Source organism: Leuciscus leuciscus (genome assembly GCF_965113295.1).
Source record: "Leuciscus leuciscus genome assembly, chromosome: 14".
In the NCBI taxonomy this organism is placed as follows: Eukaryota; Metazoa; Chordata; class Actinopteri; order Cypriniformes; family Leuciscidae; genus Leuciscus; species Leuciscus leuciscus.
The window spans coordinates 15799632-15823923 of record NC_138738.1 but is presented as its reverse complement, the minus strand read 5'-3'; the positions used below and the strand labels follow the sequence as shown (position 1 = coordinate 15823923).

The 24292-nt window shown below is 37.5% G+C and overlaps 1 protein-coding gene across 1 annotated transcript; it reads right to left on the bottom strand.

The window, feature by feature from the left end:
* Positions 1-19441: 19441 nt before the first annotated feature.
* mafaa (MAF bZIP transcription factor Aa) lies at positions 19442-23823 on the bottom strand. The gene has a single exon (XM_082137445.1). It carries the CDS (start codon positions 22904-22906, stop codon positions 21956-21958), a length of 951 nt encoding a protein of 316 aa, XP_081993571.1. The 5' UTR covers positions 22907-23823; the 3' UTR covers positions 19442-21955.
* Between the last annotated feature and the right edge of the window lie 469 nt (positions 23824-24292).

The following is a 24292-nucleotide window of genomic DNA, read 5'->3' as shown; positions in this document are numbered from 1 at the left end:
CATCTCAAAACGTCTTAAGTATTTTAAAAGAACATATTCTGCTTTCCTAAACAAACCTCCAGGCAAAGTGAGCTAACTCTGCACATCCTTTGCAACAAATCCACCCCAGCGCATACAAACAGGCTGTGGTGGTGTTTGTTCTCACTTGTTTTGGAGAAAATCTAATTCAGGCTGCATTTAGCCCATGCATTGTACCCTATATGTGTGGAGAAAAGAAATTCAGAACAGAAGAATCTTATTTTAGGGAGCCCTTTCCTCTCCTCTGTCCCTTCAGTGCACAGAGATGAATGAAATATTTGGCCTCAGACTCATAAAGTGGCTTATATATTCATTTCTATACTGACATGATTTACGAACTTCTATAAGCACTGATATATTGAGGGTTCTTTGTCACCTCAAGACTGCAATGGCTGATGACACTGTGATGCTATCACTGACATTCACAGTGAGGAAAAAATAAAAACTGTAGAAAAATGGAAACGGTTCTGGTAATTTTCTGCCAGGACATTATCCGTTAACTTTACAGACATTTCCTTTAACCCTAAAAAACAACATAACGCAAGGCATAATTCAAAATAAGGGTATAAAACACCTGTGAAAAATCAATAGAGCAAATTCCACACAATACATTGTGCCCTGTTTTTATGGAGACTTTTCTTGTTTTCTCACTCCATCACACATAAAAAAATGAAATATATAAACAAGATAGAAAGTAATGCAGTGAATTGCAAATATAGCACTGTATGTCACTTCAAGAGCTTTCAAAAGATACTAAATAGACAGATTGACTGGTGTCAGGAGTTTCAGACAAAAATATCTGCCATCTCTGAAACTAATTCACATACTGTTTTTTCAAAAGTGACTTAATCAAATACCATGTTCTGATTATCTTAAAGTGGTCCTATTATGCCCTTTTACGAAGTCTTGATTGTTTTTTTGGGGTGTACTCGAATATGTTTTCATGTTTGATTGTTCAAAAAAACACACATTATTTTTCAAATATTTTACATTACAGCTCCTCTCTATCTCCAGTCTGGTTGAACACTTGGTTTTCTATGAGCCCCTCCTTCCGGCCCAGTGTGTTGTGATTGGCACAGCCTAGCGCATGTTCGGGAAGTGTCACGCCCCTTCATAAGCGCAAGCTCTACTCAGATGTAAATATTAACAATTGCGTAAATTTCAAACCATTTCGAGCCCGATTCAGACCCTGACAATGTTAACGAACAAGAGGATCGTGCAGAATGGATTTCAAGCACGGACTTTGCAAGCACAGATTTCATAGGATGTTTCAGAGTGGTTTGTTTTTTTGTTGTTGTAATTTTCTTATAGATACGATGTTATCCACCATTTAATCATATTTGTCAGAAAACTATGGTAATACAAACAGTAGGCTAATCGATCACAAAATCATGGATAATTTTTCTAAGGGGCGGTCAACGGTCTTAAAGCAAGAGCTTACAAAAGCTACAGTAACACTACATCTACTGTAATGTTAGTTTGCAGGCTCTGTAAACTGTGCAGCGGACAGACAGACATTGGGGTTATAATGTTCAGGAACAGTGTTATAAATACATTAACCCCTCTAAGTTTGTCAGCCTTATGACAAACTTTTTACGGGGTGGAAAAAACAGTGACAACACTCTTTGTCTTCTCTAGCACAGCTCAACAAGGCCTCGCCAACATTTTTGCGTATTCCGTGGGCGGGGATTATTTAAATGAGGAACACTATGACTTCATAAGATCCAAGAAAAGTGTGTTGTAGTCCAAACGAGCTGTTCATTGTAGTTCTTAAAAGTGGATTCTGGTAAATAAAATCTCCCTTTGGAGTGGACTTTGAGCTTTGTAACCTTGCAGATATTTTAAATGCTCAAACAGCAACATTAAAAACTAAATAAAGTTGTGAAAAAAGCATAATAGGACCCCTTTAATAATGGATCACAAAAAAATTATTAAATAATTAAATAATTAGTTGATAGTGATTATTGTCTCTGTCATCCATAGTTACAAGGATTGTGAACTTTCTGCCATGGCTAATCATAGCTTATAAGCATAATGAATGCTTGTGGATTGTTCTAAGTGTTACTATATTAATGCACAGCTGTTCTTGCTGACAGGCACTTTTCTATCAAATGTTTTATGATAAGTTAAATATGTTTACATATGCTCGCCTCAGGGGCATTATCTGACTGAGCAAATGGATTTTTGAGGACAAAGGTTGAATTGCTGCGTCAGCTTATGCCTGGTGGCTTGTATGGGGTGGAACAACGCATTGATTGATTTTTATGATTTTTTTTTTTTTTTCAAGCAAGTTAATTAACTTGTTCATATAACAACATACCAGGACATATACATATATTGCCTATATAAATATTTATTTACACATTATTTAAATACTCTTGAAAATGAAAATATTATTACGAACATCATACATCATCATCATACATCATCTGTCCACTAGCACAACCTTTGACCCTGTGACCCTGTGACATGATTTCCTCTGACCTTCCATTCACCTCAATGAACAGACATAACAGAGCACAAGACAGTTATGTCACAGTACCGGAGAACACGGCCAAGATTTCAAAACACACAAAACACACTTTACACATGTCAATTCAAGTTTATTATAACAAGAGAGTGAGAGCCAGGCAGAAAAAAAGAGGGTAGAAATAAAGAACAGGCACAGAAAAGGAAGGAATAAATAATTCACAAAACCACCAATGTGATTCAGTCTCTTTCCATTTCATTCTCTTGGCAGAGAGAGAGAGAGAGAGAGAGAGAGAGAGAGAGAGAGAGAGAGAGAGAGAGAGAGAGAGAGAGAGAGAGAGAGAGAGAGAGAGAGAGAGAGAGAGAGAGAGAGAGAGAGAGAGGGCTGTTAATGAATTGTACTCACAAGTGCACTAGGGACATGTTGTTGTGCTCATTATTGGAGGCAGGAAGGAAGTTAATTGTTCTGTGGCTTTTGGTGAGTTAATACTCCAGTGCCTGATAATTGAAAATGAACAATGCGTTATCAACTGCTCTGTCATACCGGCAAAGCCACAACATTTTTTTATCATCTCTTTTTTAAATAATTATGTCTTTGTATCATGCTAAATGATAATGCATGCAATATATACTGTAGAAATACAAAGTACTACAACATAAATAAAAATATTCATTATGATATCCTGTTTTCAGGACATTTACAGTTAAAGTCGGCATGAAGCAATAGTCTTGCAAGGACTAGATTTTGTCCTTCAGGAATTGTTTGGATTGTTGTTTTTTGCTATTGCTATGATGTCGTGTGAGTGACAGGTTGTCCCGCCCTCACACCACACACATCATCAGAGAGAGAAGAGATGTCACTGCAAGTTATTTTGATTAAAGATTACGAGGGAACATGAATTAAAAAAAAGATGTGCACGGATAAATCATTTATTATAAAGACTGCCATATTCCATAAAAAAACAAGAATTGTCACTTTGGATTTCATGGTGACTTCAAGGTAATTATTTGACTAATTATTAATAGGCATTCACATGATTTCCTCATTTCTTCTCACATCTAGTTGACACCTTTTGCAAGTGTCCTAAACATGTGAATCCATGCCACGGGGGTTACATTCAACTCCAGAGGGGTGTGAAACATTGCCACGGTAACAGCACACCATCCCTGAATCTCTCGACCCCTAACAGGGTGTTCTAACAGAGTCCCACAACAAGGTTACACCTGCCGTCACACTTGAGGAGATGTATATGCATGCACATGTAGCTAATAGATTCTTAAGCATATACTCCATGAATATTTCATGCTGTTTAGTTGTGTGACCTGCCCGATGACTGCAGAGGGATATACTGTATTCACCATTTTTGGTTTTACATGTAAAATAAACCTATTGTACCATACACCACATTTAATCCATGCAGTTTATATATAAAAACTGATTCTACTGTTTAATCGTGAGTGAATGCAAAGGTAAAATTACATTATAATAGTAATAATTATTACATTATAATAGCTTATTATTATTATTATTATATTAAATCATTATTTAAATAATAATACATATAATAATAGTATAATTAAGTCTATTAACATTGTTATAATTGTTTGTTTTGTACACTTTGCCTAAATTTGAGGGTCCATTACATCCCCATTAAGCTTCACTCTCATTCTTCTTTCACAAATCCACCATGCCTATATTGACGTTGAGTCCGGCTGTCTTTTTTCCCCGTAGCGGAAACATAATCATCAAATTTTAATAGACCTGATGCTTTAGGGGAACCGCCTCACAGAGCAAATCACTGTCATCCTACATGTTCCTGCGGTTCCCAAACAAGCATTCTTCTTAAAGATCCTCTGACATGGCCTGTGTGTCTCACTTCCCTTCCTTTGTTTCTTTCTTGTTCTCCACACAGCTAGACTGTTTGCTTACTCAATGTGTGGACACTGAATAAATATTTAAAAGTCCACAGTGGAAGAATTGTCCCTCTCACACATCCAGTATACATGGACACACACTTAAAGACCAGTCAGAGGAAACATGAGGTTGTAGACAGTCCTTGTTTAACGTATCAGCCTTTGACAATATCCAAAAAATACAAATAATTACTATTATTCCTAATAGTAAAATGCCATCATACAGATCGACCAGATGAAATTAAATCCTCCTGGGAGCCAGATTGGTTGATTGATTGATTGATTGATTGTTTTTGTATTTATACTATTAAAAACACTTATTTAAATTATTTTTTTGTGCTTTGATTATAATATGTTAAAACATTTGTTTACAATCATTGAATCATACAATCATTTTGGTTTGAACTCTGAACTTAATTTGTTTAAATTAAAATAAAACAAAAATCTAACAGATGTGACAAATTAAAATGTAATTTATGGCTATACAGAGATATAGGTATGAAATATACACAACCATTCAAAAGTTTGGGGTCAGTTAACATTTGTATTTAGCAAGGATCAAATTGATCAAAAGTGACAGTAAAGATATTTATAAGATTTACAAAAGACTTATATTTCAAATAAATATATTTATTATAAAAATAAAAAAAAAAAATATATATATATATATATATATATATATATATATATATATATGTGTGTGTGTGTGTGTGTGTGTGTGTGTGTGTGTGTGTGTGTGTGTGTGTGTGTGTGTGTGTGTGTGTGTGTGTGTGTGTGTGTGTGTGTGTGTAAAACCTACACAAATGTGCCTAATCAGTGTTTAGTCATCTTGCCAATACATCTAATGGTAGCAACAGCTAAATTAAATTGAACAAACTGAACAAGTGTACGACAACCGTGTTGTTGATATTTGTCGTTTCTAGGCAGCATGATGTGTATGAAACTGTGTCCATCTGTTCCAACTTCAGTGGCACAGCTGGTCTTCCACCTCTCTCACTTTCTCACAGTGACAACTGAGTACTCACTCCCTGGTGACGGGTGGCACGCATGTCTCAGTGATACACAACAGGTCTCACTTGCCACGCATACCTGCAAGCTCACAAAATCATGCACTTGTATGCAGACAAATAATTTAAATTTATGCTTTCTCATCAGTGAATACTAAATACAGTACATCTCATTGTGTTGAGGCTGTGGTTTACCCTGCCCTGAAGGAATCACCGATCAGAGATCATTCATTGTATGGCACAGGTGCAGGGTAGAACAAGGACAATGTTGGTCCACTGTGTGGTGGGCATATGTTATCCAGACCACCATTCTACTGTCTTTATCTATCCATTATTTCCTCCCTTCCAGCCATCAATCATCCTTAGCATGAAGCATTTAAATATGTTGTTGTTTTCCATTGATCTATCAATGACTAATCATCTGATTACTTCTTTAGCTTCCTCTGCTTTCACTGCTTTGAATATGCATATAATTTAGATCACATTAAAACATATGCGTTTAATTTTGAGGGAAATATCTGTTAAAACTACACTAAAATTCACATTTTCTATTGGTATCTATTTTTTCTGACATGCCAAAGTCTCAGTGTTCCACAGGGACACTGAAGATTTATCTGACTCATCAGAGTCGCTCGGTTCCCCATCTTCAGGCGTGGGATACATCGGGTCCAAGGGAATTTCCCCAGACAGGTTTGATGAATATCTGTATTCCCCCTCAAACTGTAGACTGGGAGTTTCTCCAAAGTGTGTCTCTTTGGGCAGAAATACAAGAGGTGTGCTCAAGAACACTGTGACACCTCTATGACTTTGTTTTCCCCTCTTACTTGGCTTGGGGGAAAAAATTTCCCTTGCTGCCACATGCTTCAGTTCTAGAGCCATTCTTCTATACACCGATATGTAAAGTTCCTAAGAAATATACAGTAAACCTATTTATACTGTATATTTATTTTTTTACCCCCCTGCAACTTAAAGATGAAAACTTTAAAGACTTGAGATATAATTTGGACTCCAAATTAAATTTAAAAAAACGTGAACAACAAAGTATTTAGGTCTACAAGGAAAAAATACTTTCGCAACATTGTCTGTGCATGGCCTGTTGTGAAAATAATGACAAATTTTAAGTGCTGTTTTTTTGTTGATAAGTATTATTACACCAGTTGTGGAAATTCCTCAAAATAATAGAATAAAACAAAGCAATTTTTAATAATACATAATAATATTAACTATAAAGTAAAGGGATTTGACATGTACCTGTGACTAAAGGTGAAGACTTGAACTTGAGTTGAGTTGAGTTGAGTTGAGTTGAGTTGAGTTGAGTTGAGTTGAATTGAGTTGGTTTGAGTTGATTTGGACACTGCGTGAAAGACTTGAACATGCCTGAAACCCACACTACAAAAAGTTACAATGTTGGAAATTAGCATTTTGTAAGTATATTTATTTATTTAATTCATTTTTTTTTTTTTTTTGCTTGACCAATATATGAAGTCAAATTCCATCTGTTAAGTCACTTGGTCCCGTTGTAGATCTAAACCTCAACATCATGCAATCCCTTACATTTCTCTCTGCTATAATACTGCTTCTAAAATGTTTAGGACAAACTTGATAAAGCACTGTTTCAAGAGATTGAATTTGCCCAGTGTCATAAAGTTCAATCATTATCAAGTATGTCAAGTAACAAAATCTTTTAGATAACATAACGGCAAGAATTTGATTATACAAATGATGGTGCAAGGGTTAGCTAATAATGTATGTGACATGTTGTGTAAGAGCTCATGCAATTGCTTGACATCCGCCCTTAAATGTTAATAAAGGTGCCATGCATATTTCAGTGATATAAACAGAAGCAGGTGAGGCTGGGCTGAAGAGTGATTTATTTATAAGGGTCTATCTTGTAAGGGTGGGGTTTACAGGGGGCCGTCCTGTTTGTGTTTGCACATGTGTGTGTTTATGTCAGCTTGGGTGCAAGTGTCACTGTGTTGGTGTCTGAGCGGAGTCTATGTCTGACTTCAGTTGGCTCCCAGAGCCATGCTAAGGGCACACAACACTCACAGCTCCACAGTTTACTCAAACACACAATCACGCAACATAAACAGCGGCACTACCGAGGCGAGCTCGTGTGTGTATGCGCGATTCCTGCGGGAACGTGAGATTTGATAAGAAAATAGGTAATTTTCTCTTTCAGAGAAGGCAACAAAAGACTTGTTTCATTGAAAAAAGAGCCCGACGGTCCCACAAGAGCAGCAAGTCATCCTGCATCATACACAAGGGAACTGTGCAATGATAGTTTGCATGCTTTACATGCTCGGTCATGTTGCCATGAATATGTTCACTCATTTAAAATGACCTCAGACAAGACAGGTAGGTAAATTGTCTGCCCCAATGGATAAGAAATCAATTGTAAAACGAAAAGACAAGTTCACTTACCTGACAGCTTCTGAAATGCTTGACTTTCAGATGATGGAGAGAACAAAAGGGGGATAGAGCGAACAAAAAGACATAAAACAAGAGGAAAATGTAGGATTTATGAAAGAAAAAAGGATGGATGAGCATGGAGGAGTTCTTGTGTGGGAGATCCATATGTTAATGGTTTAAATTAGGGTCACAACAACAGGAAATCGCAGATGACTGAGGTGTCATAATTCATCATAGCCGCGCTCAGTAATGCAGTGTAGGAATAGGATATGCAGGAAAGTCAGCCTTTCTTCCACCATGACCTCATACTGCCAATGCGTCTCACCACAAGACATGCTCTCCGCCATTTAGACCAGAGAGATGATTTGTCAGTCTCTCTCGCACACATGCGCCCGCACGCTAACCAGCAGCTGGTGCTAATACACCTCTTTCTGTCACTATGTGCCAGTTTCTTGTCATTTGTGCGACTAGTCTTACCACAATTTCTGTTTTCTTTCTCCCTCCATCTACAACCGTTCTGTGAGAGTCAAGCTGAGTGTGCAGTCTTTAGCAGAAAACTTTCTGCTCTGTTTTTGCTCTCTTCTGTATTATTAGGACCTATAAAGTGGAACAAGGGTAAACTAGGGCATGAACTGGAGGCCTTTCAAATGAGAGGAGAGACTATACATTTTTTATACTAAACATTGTAATTGATTTGGATTTTCTTCCATTATACGCATCTTTTTAGCTTGTTAGAGGCACTTTGTTGTATTATGGAAAGTTTGGCGACAGTATCCTATAAATCTGTCAGTGGGTTCTTAAAAATAGATTGAAGGAGAGAGTGCCAGCAACTTTCCACGGTTCATTAACAACATTACTGAAACAAAAACAATTGAGGGTCTTAAAGAGACATAAACACAAGCGGATAATGCAGTGCATAACGTGTGGCACTTTGTCAGGGTTAGAGAGGACCCTCAAGGCTGCAGTATACAACAGAGGCTGCCAATGTTAAGACATGGTATCAATCCAAGAGCCAGGATATCGGAGCATTGTCTGTCAGCAGATATCAAGTGCACTAAATCTAAGATTACCAAATTAAGAGGAGGCACTTAAGTGGGGTATCTATTTGATACAGACACACACACACACACACACACACACACACACACACGCACACGCACACGCACACGCACACGCACACGGTTTACATGTTTTATGGGGACATTCCATAGACATAATGATTTTTATACTGCACAAATTATATTATATTCCCTACACTAACCCTAAACCTGCCCGAGCAGAAAACTTTCAGCATTTTCAAAAACTTCACTTAGTATGATTTATAAGCTGTTTTCCACGATGACAAGGATTTCAGATATTGCCATCCGTGAAAATGCTTCTAAACCTTTGAACTTTTGATTTAATGCATTTTTATGTAATTGAATTCATAATCACAACAATTTGAGGTAAAGGATATTTAAACATTTTTAATTAGTTTTTCATTTTTTTAAAACATCAATTATTTTAAAGTTGGCATGAAACGGCAATTGCGATCGTTTTTTCTTCCCTAATGTGACGTTGAAAAATGTTGTGTACAATTCTTTCAGGATTATTTGACCTTTCTATTCATCAAAGAATCCTGATGTTTTTTACACAACTGTTTTCAACATTAATAATCAGTAATGGTTCTTGAGCAGCATTTCAGCATATTAGCATGATTTCTGAAGGATTGTGTGACGACTGGAGAAATGATGCTAAATATCCAGCATTGCATGCAGGAATAAATTACATTTTAAAATATATTCAAATAAAATAAAATAAAAACATTATTGTAAATTGTAACATTATTTCACAATAATTTTTTACGGTATTTTGAATCAAATAAATGCAGCCTTGCTGAGCTGAAGATATATTTTTTTTTTAAACATGAAACCTTCTTACTGCTCCTATATATATATATATATATGTGTGTGTGTATGTATGTATGTATGTGAAAGTAAAGAAATACATCAAATATAATATATATTTTCTCCTTAATATGTACTGTTATTATACCTTTATACTAAGTTCATACTGTAACAGGTGCCAAGAAAAAAAAGAGGAAAAATTAGATATGTGTTCAAGAAGTCACAAAGTATAGTGACAGTGTGAATGTAGTTTGAGATTGAGATACCTCTGGAGAGCACAACAGCAGATAAAGGGAAGTGAAGACACCTGCACTCTTTATCATGTGCCAACGGTGTGTTTCTGTCCAGTCATACAAAATCTGCAGGAAAGCAATCTGTCAAAAACTCATTCCAGAACATCTTTACTTTGTTATGCTAAATGGATGTAAAATAAAAGCTCTGTTACCATGTACCGGTCACTTCCTGGCATCCTGGACACGTTAAGAATTAATGAGCTCCATGTCATGTCCTTTCTTTGAACTTTGCATACATTCCCACACAACTCATAACTATAAGCCATATTTTTTATAGTTATAGTTTTTATAGTTTTATAGTTTAATAATTATTATATATAATTTAAGATTTATTTGTTTGCTTTCTGAAACGAATTAAAGTACAATTGCATTGATGTCAGAGAGCTGAATTGCGTCTCTCTGCTGAAGTGCACCACCCAATGGAGAGGAGCATCAGTCGAGTGCAGATGGAGCGTATGATTGTCCTGCGCATAAAGGCAGAGAGAGGGGGAGACTCCACAGCAGATGAGCGCTGATCCTGGTCCTTGACTCTGTGTGTGTTCATTCAGGGAAAGCGCTTTTGGCCCACTTACTGACACACACGAGTAATGATAGTGTCAGTGGACTCCGCTGGTCGCTGGCTTCATTCTATCGTTCCCTACTTCCCATATACATCTCCCCCTTCATCTGTTTCTTGCTAAGCTCAATGCAAGCCTTCTTCGGTTCATGGTGTTTTTTACACTGTGAAACTAAATTCGGATTTGAATTGTTCAACACAAAAATATTGTCAAAATATTTAGGTTGATTATTCATAAAGCACATTTTGGAAAGTTGCATTCCTGGGTCAACATATTTTGTTTAATTTAACTATTTTGTTAAATTATCCCTAAAATCAGAGGGTAATGATAGGTGAATAACACTGATGTAGAAGCACCTAACCCTGGTTGTAAGCCTAAACTTGACATAACTTGTCCCTCAATTGAAATCCAAAGATGTTTATCCCATGTTGCACTTGGTGAAATCAGGTTCTGATTAACATAAATGTGAATTTGAATTCAATTAATCTGGAAGCTAAATTGGATTGGACAATGAAAGCATTCTGAAGAATGAAGTGTTGTTTTAAATGAAAGTGAATTTGGGATTGATAGATTGTTTAATGTTTCTTTTAGTCTCTTATGCTCATCAAGGCTGCATTTAATTGAGCAAAACATTGTGAGAACAGTAATATTGTGAAATATTTTAACAATTTTAGGTTACACTTTATTTTACGGTGTCATTGTTACAGTGTAATTATATATTTAAGTACTGAGTAATATTAATTAAGTGCATGTACTTACTATAGAGTTAGGGTAGGATTAGGGTTTGGTTGAGGGTTAGTTGCATGTAATTATGCATAATTAACTGGTAATACTACATTTACATTTATTCATTTAGCTGACGCTTTTATCCAGAGCGACTTACAATTGCTATATATGTCAGAGGTCGCACGCCTCTGGAGCAACTAGGGGTTAAGTGTCTTGCTCAGGGACACATTGGTGTCTCACAGTGGATACTATTGTAAGTACATGTAACATATGTAACAAGGACACTGTAAAATAAAGTGTTACCCAATTTTATTTAATAATTTTTCTATTTTAAAAAGCAATTTATTCCTGCTGTAGCAAAGCTTGAATTTTCAGAATCATTCCCACATGATCCTTCAGAAATCATTCTATGCTGATTTGGTGCTAAAGAAACATTTCTTATTATTATCACTGTTACTTAATATTTTTGTGTGGAAATCATGATATACTTTTTTGAGTATTATTTGATGAATAGAAAGTTCAAAAGAACAGAATGAATTTGAAATAGAATTTTGGTAATAATTAAATGTCTTTACTGTCACTTTTGATCAACTGACCCCAAAATTCTGAATAGCAGTGTTTGAATTTATTGTATATATACATTTCTGCTGACATTACAAACATAACTATCTTGTTCTTTAACTCTGGGAAAGTTTAATATTATTCATTAAGCCAGTTTGTCTTGAAAAACGTTCTATTAGACTTATTGCAGTTACATGGATTTCTATTAATTCCACTTAAAATCAAATTCAAAACTTCTTGTTTTCGACCTCACTTTAAACTCGGTTTAAATCGAGGAACTAAACTGGAATTAAAAAAGCATTATCAATTCAATATTTAACAAATTTCGCACAAATATCACTGTCTATTATTATTGAGACAATTAAGAACCTTGTTGCTACACTATGATTTCACTTTTCAACAATCAAGTTTGTAATAATTCAAAATGGCCAACTCTCGATAACATTTTCTAATTCACAGCCAAAAGAAATACTTAATGTATCCACAAACCACTTGCAAATCGGTTATGCAGTGGAAAAGCTCTCAGTGTGAACAACAACGTCAATCTGTTGTCGCAGTTGTGCGGTTGTGTCTCTCATGCATGCGGTGTGAAATGGGCCACAGGCTATAAGAAAGAAAGACAGAGGGGAAAATTTTGTGGATGAGGAGTCCAAAGTGTGTGTATGTGTGTGATGGCTGTTGGCCAGGTCCAGTAGAGTAATGGAGCAAGTGATTTGTTGATTGACCCCAGTGTCACAAAGGACACTTCTTCCTATTCAGCCACTGCATTACTTTTATTTTCATTTTGGCCACACAACCCGAGACCTGCAACCACCAACCGGACTATGATACACTGTATAAAATGAGCACGACAAGAGAGTGAGACTAAAGAACAATCGCATCATACTCTTTAGCCAGAAGTTATGAGGGCAAGAGTCACCGACAAGCAAAGGCTTGAACTGACCTGCTCTGAAGAACTAGCTGATAGAGTGAGTGGAGGGAACTGAAAAACACATGTGATCAAGGGTGCAAACACAGCAGACTTGTGTGGAGAACCGAACGGATGGATAAGAGTGAATCAGCGAAAACACAACCTCTTTCTGAAGGTCACTGCAGGTCAATGAGCGCCTGTAAAACAAAGAGTGGGCAGTGAAGGACAGGCTGACAGATGCATTCATCTCAGTCATTTCATAATTTCATAATTCTTACTAATGACTGACCACACTTTCTCTCCAAATATGTAGAAAAAATAATATAGACACATTTTATATTTTGGAAAAGACGCCGGTTACACTTTACACTTATTTGTTAACAACATGAACAATATATTTTGCTCATAGTTACATAAGTTTTGTTGGTGCTAGTTCATACAATTATTCATTGTTTGTTAATATTAGTTCACAGTGCATAATGTTAACAGATTAACTTTTGATTTTAATAGTAAATGTAGAAAGTAACTGTAAAAAAGGTTGCTGCCTTAAATTAAGTACAATCAACTTGGTTGTATAAGTAATTTCAACTTAAATTACATTAAACTGACTTTTAAAAAATGAGTTGAATCTTGTATAACAAAAAGTTGAAAAAATGCTTAACTTCATTTAATGAGTTAAAGCAATGTAAAACATACGTTGTCATAACTTATTGATCATATAATTTTTTACAGTTTACCTATAAGATTAATAAATGTTGTATATGTATTGTTTATTGTTAGCTAATGACTAATGTTAACAAATTAAACCTTATTGTAAAGTGTTACCAAGACACCATTACCTACAAGACTTCAGTTTACTACTTTATTTATATTGGCTTTTTGAGCCATGAGCCAACATATTAACAGTTTATTTGCTTTTTTGCAACATTTTATTTACAGAGACCATTGAGGGGGCAGTAAATCAAGAGAATAGAGAAAGAGAGGGGACATGAAGGATAATTTACTGTGTTACACTGTTGGGTACCAAGGTGTCGATCATTCAGCTGATGCAGCTTTGAATATATGACTTTCTAGAGTATATGGTGAAAATGTAATGTAATGCAAAATAGATGACATTTAGTCTGTACAATCTATACATCCCTCAGTTTAGGTGTATTAGTGTTCAGTGTATTAGGCCTAAATATGCTGTATACCCTACGATCTATGGGATTTAAGCCCACACCCCCCAGATGAGCACCACTCAAACCAGTTCTTGAATTGGAAGCATCTTATGGGCAACACCTCAAGTTTCCAGTTTATTGTCATTTAGCACTTATAGAGAAATATAATTCTGGCCATGTGCTGAACTAAATTTTTTTTTTTTGGGAGAAATGAGACATTCAGAGCCAACATATTGTGCCTCACAAGAGAAAAAAATTGAATTTTTTTTTTTTTTTTTTGAAGGGCCCCAATGTTCACCTCGCCCAAAGCCAGAGGGAGTTCCACGTGCTCACTGTTTAGCTGTAGGCTGTCAAGGTGAGACATGACTGACCAACCCGGTATCACGACAAGACGTGAAATAATCACGTTGGTCCCCTTTGGAAAACGTGTAGATGTCACAGTTTAACGCCCTCAAACGTGAATCTTACACGTACCCTCAAACGTGAATCTTACACGTCCTCAAACGTGAATCATACACATGTAACGTTACCCTCAAACGTGAATCTTACACGTACCCTCAAACGTGAATCTTACACGTACCATTATCCCGGGACGTTTGCTAATCCTACCCCAATCTAATCATAACCATTTCTTAAAACTAAGTTACGTAGGCTACATTTATAAAGAAAAACAACAGACAGACAAGTATAATCCACAATAATGTATTTATTGAGAAAATGTCAAAATCGGTACCAAAAGTTGTTCACGTGACGATGTGTCGCAGTCCTCTCTGGCAGTGGTTTTGTATGAGGTAACAGAGCAGAATTTAAGTTATTAATTCAAATCCATGAAAATGTTAATCCGTCTTCGGTTCGGTAGTTCGGTTCGCTCTGAGGGCTGCGCGCTTCATTTCAAATGTGAATGTGCATGACGTAATCTGTGACGAAGCAGGCGAGGCGAGAGCCAATGAGCGTTTGATATTGCCGTAACCATAGTAACCTTGAGGGCGCAATTTTTGAATTTGAATTCATAACAAGCGCGGGGTTTGACGTTTACGGTCAAGATGACGATTACTGGATAAAGGGCTGAGTTTGGATCTTTTTCTTGCAAATAATATATGGATTCTGAAGGTTTGGATTACATCAAGCTAATAAAATTGATGTATTTTGTGAATCGATGTTGTGTTGTAAGGTTAGTATATTATGGTTATTAGGAACGATAAATAAATTATTGTGATTATACTCGTCTGTCTGTTGTTTTTCTTTATAATTGTTGCCTAGGTAGTTTTAAGAAATGGTTATGGTTAGGTTTAGGGGTAGGATTCGTGGCTCAAACTATCTTTTAATGCCATATTGTTCATAAAAATGCAATTTTCATACACATATCTGTCCATACGTTTTATCATTTTAATATTGTTCATAAAATGGGTATGTTTAGGTGTGGGAGTAGAAGGGATCTTACATTTATAATCTATAAAATGGTAAGGAAATTGTACAGATATCTTCAATGGCAAACGTGTATGATTCACGTTTGAGGGTACGTGTAAGATTCACGTTTGAGGGCGTTAAACTGTGACATCTACACGTTTTCCAAAGGGGACCAACGTGATTATTTCACGTCTTGTCGTGATACCGGGTTGCAACCACAGGAGCTCTTTCCACACAGTAATTGGCAGAGTGGCAAAGTCTGAAAAATTCAAATCTTCTGGCATTTCATCGCTCCGTTTTCATAATCAGGCACGGTTCGACATTAGGAGCCATTTGTTTGTCTGTTTGTTTGTTTATTTATTTGTTTATTTTCGGGTGCACGAAAAACTGAGGGAAAAAATCGCTTGCGTTGCAGATTTTCTCCCTGTGATAGCATGTTTTTTCGCTTTGTCTATTCAGCACACAGCGTGTCAGCGCGCGTTTGTGTGTGTGTGACAGCCGGTTGTGCAGCAGCGAAGGGTCGCTCACTCACCATCTGTAAATTGCTTTTTTTCAGCGGGTCGGTGCAGCGCCGTGGCTCCGCTCGCTGTGTGGAGGGAGCCGTTCCGCAGTAATGAGTTTGTCGGCGTTTGGGGGATCGCGCACGGTGCGCGCCCTGGGTCACTAATTCAATCCTGAGAGCGTTCTAAATAATTATTAATACCTGCTAAGCGTTAATAGAGCTTCATAGGCGATTCATCAAGCTGTCGATATATTTTAGGGGTTGCGACATTTTGTGTCTATGATTTCAAACACGTCCAATAAACGTGGCCAGCGTTCAGATCTCTAGAGGGGAGGCTTTTTATTGCAATCTGTCGAAAATGACCATTATGAATCCAATTGTTAATTTTGTTTTCTTTGACAACCAATAGCCTATTTTGTATGATGGCATATTGCTTCTAAGATAATCAGGCCCACGTATAAAATGTCGTTTATTCAAGTGTAGGCTACACACAATTTCCAAAGTGCCCTCATGAGTGTGTGAAGTGCATTGTGTGTGTGTGTGTGTGTGTGTGTGTGTGTGTGTGTGTGTGTGTGTGTGTGTGTGTGTGTGAACGTGCGTCTGCCTCTCTTGTAAGCTGAGCCATAGAGACGCTGACTACAGGGGAATCTCATCGGCAATGCAGCCTAGACGCCAAAGAACTCACTACCTTCCTCTCACAATCACTTCCTACTTGCCTCCATCTCTTCTCACCGCTTTATTAAATGCACCTTGGCCTATGGCTACCAACGTGCAAGATCAAATGTGTGCCTTTTGGTACAATACATTCATCATGAATGCACTGTCGCTGAGAAAAAAAAGAAGGAAAAAGGCATTAAAGAAACAAAAAAATAGGTATTGTCATCATTCACACTATTCAATGCATTATGGATTGCAGTAATGCATTCAGGCATTATAATGAATAAATTCAAATAAATACATGAGTGCTATTAAAACAAAAACAGTGTGAGTGTCAGTCAGGTACATGGTCGGGATGAAGTGATGGCTGTCACACACATTGTCTCCTCTGACACAGCAGAAATGAGAGGAAGTGTGGGGGATGGGATGGGTTTGAGATAGCGCTCTGAGACTGAGATTCAGTCTGGGATGCTGCCGAACTGAACAAGGACAGACAGCATCTCAGTGGCCACCTCTTGCTCCAACCAAACGTGGCCTGTTGTGTGCATAACACGGAAACATGACAAATGTCATGTTTAGCAACTCGGAGTGTGTCAACCAGGCTGAATTTCTGTTTGAGAAAGATACATGCAGGCCCTCCCGTCTTCTACTCTTAATCGTAAAAAGTAAAAAAGTATCAATGTCAGTTATACAGTAAACCTTCACAAAAAGACAGTGACAAACAAAAATGCTCCCCCTGGGCTGCACAAAAAAAAAAAAAAAAAAAAAAAAAATGAAGATAAAAAATAGTCGTGTCTCCAACCTCTCTGTCTCTTCTGGATGCTTGAGGGAAAAATAACAAACTCTCCTGTATTCAAATACGGCGTATAAAACTGCATCCATAGTTTTATATTTGCACATTATTGGGGAAAAAAAGTCATTAGAAAAGTAAAAAATATAAATGACATGTTTTTCTTTAATCAATCAATTGAAATTCTAAGTGACTGTATGATTTGGGCAAATATTCCAGACGACCCTCTTCAGAGAACCTCTTATAGCTTTCTTTGGCCTGTCAAATAGATCTGCTATTTTGTCTGTTTATTACAGACATACAAATGCACACACAAAAAAAGCACAATCGGGATGGTGAATGAGTATCATTTTTGACAGAGAGAGAGATGCCGACCCCACTGCCGACCTTGGTTTACTTTAAATTCACTAAACTGCATCAAACTATAGACCAAACAAGTCACACCATTCAAGAAGCAGGTTTGATTATTTCCAGAATAACCTTCACCTGATGGATTAAAAAAGGACAAATTAATGTAAAAATGACAAATGACACTGGACAGAGAACAGGAAAGGGGCAGAGCAACTCTGAAAGAGAGTTATACTGACATTTTGGTTACAGCACTGTAAAAAATTCAGACCATTTGGGATTTCCATTAATCTTAATATGCTGGTTGAAATAGCTCATAAGTGGCAGGTATGATGGAGAGCAAGTAATGCTACATTTCACCCACTGAAACATAATTAATGAACTTCCACTGGGTTTCAAAATGCCAATGAATGTGTTGCACTTGAATGATATATATTATGATCAAACAATTAAAGGGGCGAATTGATGGTTCTTTAAAAGAGGGGAGAGCAGAAAGCCTGCAAGTGTGATGGGCACAGTGTTTTGTAGATTCTCATGCACACACACACACACACACACACACACACACACACACACACACACACACACACACACACACACACACACACACACACACACACACACAAAAAAAGAACCAATATTAATAATATAAAGATCTTTCCCATAAACGCATATATTGAATCTGAACTCATCCGAACCTCTAAAACTCTGTTGCCTCTGACACACAACCAGTGATAAAAAAAGAAAAAGAAGAAGAAAAAAAATGCCACAAGCAAAAGAGGTTAAGTGACACACATCCAGTTTAGCCTTTGATACAACAACAAGTGCAGAGGTCAGAACACTTAAAGAAAAACTAAAGTTCAGCCAGAGTATTGAACCGGAAACAGCATGGGGGGGGGTCTTAGAATATAGACTCTCACATTAATCTTGTTTAGTCTTGTTCAAAATTATTTAGTATTAGAAAGCTGTTCATTCTGATATAATAATATACATTAAGAAACATTTGGTTTACCCTAATTGGGAGTGAGAGAAAATTAATAGGAAGATTTGTCTGTGATCAGAATACTTTGGCTAGGTCTGGCTAACCTGAAACACTAAATCGCGCTCCAAACGATTAGGCTACAGCCTACAGAAAATGAGAGTATAATGTTTGCCATTATGAAAATGTAATTGATCATAATTTCCTAATTTTCGCCTTAATATTATTACTCGGGTAAAGTAAAAATTGATTGCGAACAATACCACAAAAACGGTGTTTAATTAACCCTGATTAAAAGATGAACATTTAGTGCCACCCAACATTAATTACTTCTTGCTGTTCCTAAAGTTTGCGAGAAATATAATATGATAATAATAAGAAAATGTTCTCGTTTGTTCTCCTTTAATCTTTTAAATAATAAGCTATTTAAACATTTGTGTAAAAAAAAAAAAAAAACGTTTTAATGTCATAAACGAATGTCAAGTTGTAAGCATTTGTACATTTAAAATAAATCTCTATACCGCATGAAGTATTAAGCCTTCATCATAGTTCATATAATTATAATACATTATTGAAATTAATTCATTTTTATTTAAATCGTAAGCAGACAATAATCAATAGTTGAACGTTTGAAATTGTACTATTTACATTTTAGCTTAATTTGCTGAGCCCCAGACAACGTGTGTTATTTTTCGTTATTTCGTGCATTATTGTTATTATATATATATATATATTTTTTTTTTTACCTGATATTTTGAAAGCCTATTGTGAAATCTTTATACCACTTGTATAGATCACATATTTTAGCTTTGAAAAGACACTTGTTGAGTAAGTGGGAAACAGGCTGAAGCATTTGACAGAAGTTTTTATTAAACATTATGAAAACAAGATTCTGAACAACATTCCATTTCGAAACATTTTGGTTTGGACTTACTGACACGTAAGGACATTTATATTTTCGATAAATATATAGAAATTATAGGCTATGTACAGTTTTTTTTTCTTTTTTTCCCATTTTATTATTTATTTGTTTACATAAGACAGCACACAGGACAGCACATGTGGTTATGTAACCTCAAGCCGCTGTGCCTCAAATTAGACCAATAGACAGAGAGATTGCTTCATAACGAACTTCATCATAATTCATAATTTATCCCCAAAAATTAAAATCAATGTTAACAGTGGTTTTCGTGTGAGAATATCAAGCAAATACTAACCCAGGTAGAGGAGCATACTTGAAGACATTATTTTTGGAGTCTGGTCGATAGATTTGTTAGGGAACTAAGCATACACAGGTCGGAAAGAATTTGAAAATGGATAATTTACGTGCATTAGATAATCCACTTTGGCAACTTTGTTCCTTTAGCCGGGACAAGATGGGCTATATTTCAAACTCAAATGATCACAAACCAAATGCGCAAGATTACTTTTAGCCAAGTTTGCACACAAGTCTCTCTGTTATTTTTGAATTATTTCAGGATTAATCTACCTGTAGTGTAACTGAGGGTCGGACGCCTATTATCATCATCACAATGTTGCAATGCAAAACAATAGGCAATTGCTTTATACAGCATATGCTACAGTTTTATTATGTCATAAAAAGTTAAAACAACCCTTCTAAGCCTTATTAACGACGGATGTCGTATATTTGAAGTTAACAGTTTTGACGTTTATCATCCCGGCCATTCAGAAAAAAAGAAGAAAAAAAAAAAAGAAGAAAAAAACTTTCTTTAGGAGATGATAGTTATTTTTGATATCCAAGTCTAACCAGTTTTCTACATACCTTCATTTATTTTGAAGTAGGCCTACAAAATTCACATAATCAGAGCTTCTGTTAATTGCTTTCGAATTTGGTGCATAGAATATTAGCAGCAATTAAAGTCCTTGTGTTTATATGCACTTTCGACGATCGACTATGTTCACCATAACATCAATTTGATTAACACAGAGGAAAAGAAATGTTATATAAATCCAAATTCTTTGAATCGTAGTGCAGTAGGCTTTCCTTTGAAATTGTACATATTCAATAGAATGAGAATATCTTTGTCATTTGCATGCTACTACATACAAACATCGTATTAAGACGTTTTAAATAATCAAGCAAAAATGACTTTAAAAAGAAAGTTAAATTAACACACCAATCGACCTCTACATATGTACAAGTGGTAATAAATAACTCTGGCTCAGTTCGGTTTTTTTGTTTCTTTGTTCTTATTCTGTACTTTTAAAACAATAGAAAAAAAAAATGATTTCATGTGATTTCGCAGGTACGCATGAGGTCCTTCACACGGTTTGTGTCGAACAGAAGAAACGAAAGGAACAAAAAAATTAGAGAAGAGAGAGTGGTTAAGGGCCATGCTTTTCATCCAAGTGCTGTATGGGGAAAAGAGAGTAAGGACCTGGCGCGTTTGGAGTACCATACATGTCCCGCATGCAGGATTAGTAATGCAGACATGAGCAATGATTGAGGGCCTTCAGAGTTCACAAGCCCCCTCAACCTCAGTTCATGACAGAAAAGTCAAGGATGTATTGCTATCTCCCTTTCTTGCTTACAAGTGTTTTAATAGTATTATTGTTCCTTCCAAAGTTCCTTCACAAGCTGAAGTTTCGTTTCCAGTATTTTCTCATCGCCATTAAGACTCGTCAATCCGTTAAGACAAGAAAAACAATATTAAGGAAGCGTCTGTATGCCTCTAAACATGTCGGACTTTGCAGTCAGCCTATATTACTAAAAAGACAAAAGGAAAAATACGAATTTACAGAATCCAAAACTGATAGGTCTTTGGAGGTTATGAGTGATCCCATGTTTAGATCGGAGGTTTTATGAAGTAGAAGGGTCCGTGCAGTATCTGTGGAAAATAATCCTAACATCACACTAACCTTAAGACTTTCATGGTGCAGTTATACACAAATAATGGGTGAAAACTTTAAATACGGCGCTGTAATGTTAGGCTCTTAAAAATAAAGGTTCTTCAGTGTTTCTTTTCAGCACTTTAAGTTCAGCAAAGGACTTGACCTTCTTATCAATAACCATTTCTGCTGTAAAAAGTGATTAGTTTTTTGGAGAACGAAAAGTTCTGGATGTTACATTCTGGGTTCTCCAGATTTTGGTTCTTTAAAGCACCAGCACATAGCTAGATGTTTCTCTAAATAAAATATGTATTTGTGGAATTTAAAAAGGTTCTCCTATGGCATCAGACTGTAAAACCTTTATTTTCATGAGTGTATGTTCTAGAACGGACATTGAGTATTTAAGAAAATAACTGCAAATAAGATTCACACTGAAAATCATAAAAAAAAATTAAGGTTTAAAAAACGAATACGTTGGTGTGGGAAAAAGTCTTTAACAAGAATCACTCTCACATGAAGAATTCCGTGGAAGTGGTTTTGCCGTGAGTGCCGTTGGACGGGTCCCGAGTGTTGCCGCCTCCGTTGCCGCCGCCGCCGTTAAAGGTTCGGCTCGCGAGCTTCTCGTACTTCTCCTTGTACAGGTCCCGCTCTTTCATGAGACGCGACACGTCTTGCTTGAGTTGCTCCACCTGGCTCTGGAGCGTGCACTTTTCGCTTTCGAGCATGTGACGCTGCTGCACGCGCTTGTAGCGGCACGACTGCGCGTAGCCGCGGTTCTTCAGGGTTCGCCGTTTCTGCTTGAGGCGGATCACCTCTTCTTTGCTGAAGCCTCTCAGTTGCCGGTTAAGCTCGCGCACTGTCATGCTCACCAGCTGCTCATCCGAGAAGCGGTCCTCGATGCGCGCGTGCGCGTGGTGGCCGTGGTGATGATGGTGGTGGTGGTGCACCGGGTGGTGGTGACCGTTCGTGGGCGCCGAGAGGTCTTCTCCGACGTACTGCTGACCGCGGAATCCCTCGTAGGGCTGGTGGTGGTGATGATGGTGGTGCGCGTTACCGATGAGTGCTTCCACCGCGTCCTCGGGCGTCAGGTTGAGGGCCTCTGGACTTATGTGATGCTGATAGTTTGGAATCCAGTAGAGATCGTCCAGCTGCGGCTTGCCCGAGGAGCCTTGGGTGTTGTTGTTGTTTCCACTGTTGTTGTTGTTAACACCATTTACGAGGTTCTGCCCAGGCTGAGATCCGGGACTGGGGGCACAGAAGCTGGGCGAGGAAGGCACCGAGGAGCAGGGCGTGCTGATAGGGGTGGAGGACAGCGAGCCCGGGGGCAGGCGGTGGCAATAGCGGTCGGCCTCCGGGGGCTCTTTCTTGACCTCAAACTTCATGAGGTCGAAGTCGTTGACATATTCAATAGCCAAAGGGCTGTTGGGCAAATCTGCGCTCATGGCGAGATCGGTGGCCATGTCAGTCCATGCGACACCTACCCTAACAGCCAAAGCGACACCCGTGGGTTTCACTGGGATTATGATGAAGGTGAATGATGAAGATGAGTGGCCAGGATTTAATACATAGGCACGAGCTTCTATTTATAGTTATACGTATGCCCATGCATGTAAATGTACGCATACACCAGCCAGTTTGCTTCTTGTTGACAACTTATCCGAGGTCAAATTCACACGTTAATATCACTGGCCAGGGCGGCAGAAACTTGAGACTCGTGAATTCAAAATCACCAACCTGACTCGTCCTCGCTTCACAAAGCAGAGAAATCGTCCTTTGAGTATCAGAGACTTAAAATATCCTTCTTCACCTCCGTGTTTTAAGTCCCCTCTAACTGGAGGCAACAAAGTTTTAAGCTTTCATGCGAAGAAAGCGAAAACTTTCCTCACATTTCGAGAATAGTCCGCCACACAACACGCGCGCGTCAAGTTCAGAAAATGCTGCTGCCGCTGTCGCTTTTTACACAGTCACTAGCAAAAGCGGACCGCAACAATGTGTGACAAATCTCAGAGTAAGTTCCTCTTGTGGGACGCTCCAGCGCAGCCCGACGAAGGATAGGGAATTCTGGCTACTCAGTTCACCTCCTTCCGTGGTCAGTTTTGAAGTTATATGGACTGCTGTCACCGTTGCTTTACGTTTACGGCTTGAGCTTATTTTTTTGCACCGTTGTCCACCGCTGACACGCAGTATCACTGAAGCACTGAAAGGGGCAATGTACCACTTTATACACATGGCCCATCTGAGCGTCCAACCCAGAGAACGGAATGGACCAATGGGAGGAGGCGTAGCAGTAGACATGCATATTCCTACAGCAACGCCACTATGTGGCAGCTGAGGCGAACGCGCAGCAGCTGAGAGCGCGCGTAAACAGGTGTTTTTCACGCCCCCTAGCGACGCCTCCCCTGCAACCGCATGCTGAAGGTGAGCGCGAGGAAAGGCAATAGCCTATAGCCCATCTTGTCTTACTTAGAAAATGTTTATTTAGAAAAGAGCAAACGCTTCTAAGACGTTATCAACACAAATGTTTTAGAGATGACACAAAAACACATTTATAAAACGCACATTGTAAATATCTATGACCAATTGAATTTTATATTTGATAGAAATTAATTTTGACAGAAATTAATTTAATATGGTTATGCTAATTAAATTATGAAATATATTTAGACTACACTAATAGTTCATCTTTTCACTCCAAAACTAAAAGTCACGTGTGTCTTATGAACAATATCTTACAATGAGAGCAAAATTAATAGACTTGTTAGGAAGGAAAATCATGAACTTAACTTAATTTTATCATTTAAAATAATGTAAATGTGCTTTTTTAAAACTATATTACAACATAAATT